This window comes from Atta cephalotes (assembly GCF_000143395.1).
Source record: "Atta cephalotes unplaced genomic scaffold scaffold00022, whole genome shotgun sequence".
Taxonomy (NCBI): Eukaryota; Metazoa; Arthropoda; class Insecta; order Hymenoptera; family Formicidae; genus Atta; species Atta cephalotes.
In genome coordinates this window covers 2,061,680-2,064,949 of record NW_012130086.1, presented here as the reverse complement: position 1 = coordinate 2,064,949, position 3,270 = coordinate 2,061,680, and the positions used below count along the sequence as shown (strand labels likewise).

General features: G+C 27.8%; 1 protein-coding gene across 1 annotated transcript in view; it reads left to right on the top strand.

Moving 5' to 3' along the window:
• The first annotated feature begins 2,746 nt into the window (after positions 1-2,746).
• The window catches only part of LOC105619698 (zinc finger CCHC domain-containing protein 10), a 1,407-nt gene continuing 883 nt past the window's right edge, over positions 2,747-3,270 (top strand). Inside the window, exons 1-2 of the mRNA XM_012201218.1 lie at positions 2,747-2,781; positions 2,947-3,105. Coding sequence (XP_012056608.1) covers positions 2,747-2,781; positions 2,947-3,105 — 194 coding nt within the window. The remainder of the gene's footprint in view (positions 2,782-2,946; positions 3,106-3,270) is intronic.

The window sequence follows — 3,270 nt, the reverse complement described above, 5'->3', positions numbered from 1 at the left end:
AATCGATTTAATTAGAATTATATTGGAACGTACTTGCGCAACTGGAATCATTCTTACGTCGTTTGCCTTTATTTCCATTATTAGAAATTATTTCATCATATATCGGCATCGATATTGTTTCAAGTTTGTACGAAGACTGTGGAGAACATATCAATCTAGAATTAAGTGACAAATTTTCTTATATAGATATCTTTATAATTGTTTTAGGTCCAGTTCTACCAATGTAAGATTAATTAATAATAACTAATTTTCAGAATTAAAAAAAGATAAAGAGTCGATCGAGATTCGAAGAGAAGAGTCGAAATCGAATCGAGATTAAAATTAATTACATTAATGAAAGCGTCAGTTGTACATACCGTAATAATTCCGTGACATCGTCCGAGATTAATTGCAACTTTCGTAATTTTGTTAAAGCGCTCTCCACTTCTTGTTTAACATTCTTTCCTTGATTAAGATCAATCATTTCTGCTTTGATAGCATCGATTTCATTTATGAGATCAATCAGCTCGGAGCTCCTTTTCGTACCTAACAGAATTATCTTCGGTTTAACGCACGCGTGCGAGTGAAAGAACCTGAACCCTTTAAGAGTAACCTCGACCGTACTAATAAGTGATTAACTTAATCGGTAAAATTAACTTAGCAAATAATACTGTTTCGTTAAAATGGATAGAATTATCATCTTTTTTGTTTAATATATGAAAAAAAGAAATTAAATTCGGAACAATGAATCGTATAGTTGAATATTGTATTTTAAATAGATAATTTTGCCAATTAATTTAATTCTCGATTAACTTAATAGATGACTTAGCAAATAATTATAATATATTATTGTATATTTTATTAATATGCATAGAATTATTAATTTTTTGTTTTTTAATATGTAAAAAAAAACCGGATCACACAAGGAATTATACAAAAATTTATTTTAGATAATTCTGTTGGTTGAATTGATTGTCGAAGTTAATCAAAGTGCGGTCAAAGTTGCCAAAATTCTTAATCTTTATATAATCCCACCATCTTTATAATTGCTCCTTGGCTTTGCACAATTTATAACAAAAGGATGATATTGAAAGATAACAGCAAAATCATGTTCATGTGAGAATCGCCATATCTGTTCGCATAATGAGTCTTCCAGCGACCACACTTGATAATTTAATTTCTCCTGAATTAAAAACAAAAAAATATCTCATGCATTTAATGCAATTAAGAGATGAGTCACGATTTAGCGATTTAAATTAGACATATTCCAATAATTAAATTAACGATACGCAACTTGCGGCTCCCCCAGGCTGTATGTGACCCATTTGTGAAATTTGTTTTTTACACTGGCTCATTGCCAAAAATATAAAATTATATTTTCTATTTTACGCAAATAAAATAAACATTATGCGAATCGAAAGCATGCAAATAAAATAAACATTATGCCTATTTTTAAAAATAGCTTTCCGAAAATTCTTAAAAATGTTGCGCATCATAAATGATAGATTATTAATTGATCATCTTAATTTGGTAAAAATCAATTATTTAATTAAATAACTATTATAATAACTTTAATTATATAATTTAAATTATATAATTTAAATAATTTAAATATTTAATTTATATTTAATTTATATTTAAAACTTCATATTTAAATTTATACAACTAATATCTTTAATAAATTAATGCAAATAATTTCTGCAAATATTTAAAGAAAAATTTAAAGTTATTTAGGCAGAATTTTATTAATTGATTTATCACCAGCTCTCGTTTTTCTTCCTCTAATATCTTTTTGTTCTCCAGAAAGCTGTCTCGATACATACTTATTGCGTCCTTCGTGATTCTCAATTCTACATATTTATTTCCGTATTCGATTAGAAAAGGATCAGGAGCAAGATTTTTCGTACTGCTCGAAGAATCATTTTTGGAATCAATCATCCTTGTCGTTTGCTACATCAAAGTAAAATGAAATTATCTAAAATTATAGCTGCATATATCATCAAAATCGTTCTTTGTTCATAAAGTTTCTCAAATAAGAGTTTGGACCTCGCTTAATATTTTTTGGTTCAAAATTATTAATAACTACAAAGAAATTTATATTTTATCATTATTTTTTAATATATTTTTATTATTATTGTTATTAGCAATAATATTTATACGTATAAACTTTAAATTAAATTAAATCAGTTTTATATTAATAAAATTGTGTAGACAATATTAAATTGTGTAGACAATAAACTGATTATATATATAATAATAATTATATATATAAAAAATAAACGTTTTAATAAAAAATATTGCAGTTAATTAAAAATATGTCTAAACTTGAAGAATTTAAGTTCTAACTTGAAATTCTTACTTGAAGAATTTTAGATCCTTTTCGATCTGCAACAAACCTGCAACGTGAGCAATCAAATCAATCGGCAGAAAATCGATTATATTTTGAAATAAAAATGATAGTGATTAAAAAAAAATTCATTAGAATATTTATAACTTCATTGATCAACACTTAGTAAATTTATTTACTTTTGTAATTTTTATACACAATCGACTTATACGATACACTCTCAATTGTCGAGTCGACGAATGAGAAACCGTTGTGTCTCTCGAGTTTCGACGCGCATTGAAAACCGTACATAAACTTCTCGGCACGTAAACAAACTTCAAAACATGCGAGTGCAAATGTGATAAAACGTGATCGTGCATTCTAAGATCTTTCGAACATTATACGATTATTGAAGGTTATACGCAAGACGAAACCAACCTCATGAACTGGAACGGGATGAAGCTATTGAAGAAATCGTAAGTTTATATTTCGAAATAAGTTACATTTGCATGAGCTCGAAGATCCCACGTAACCTTGAAATATTTATGAGTCAACGACGACGAGTCTAACACGCCAAGACAAGGCGTGAACAAATGATATCATTGTAGCAATTTCTCTAATTTCTATCACTGTATTTGCAGTGATCCGCGATCTGCATATCCCCAGGGAGTGCGATGCCAAAAGTGTCTGGAAATGGGACACTGGAGTTACGAATGCAAAGGCAAGAGGAAATACCTACATAGATCTTCTCGCACTTCACAGTTAAAGAAAGCTATACAAAAGCAAGAGAATGGTGATGAGTATGTTGCTTAAGTTTTTTCATTATATGTGTGTGTATATATATATATATATATATATATATATATATATATATATATATATATACTATACACTACGTACGTTACGTTAGTTACTTACTACTATTAACTTACTTAAACTTTAAACGTTTAACTTTAAAGTTTTAA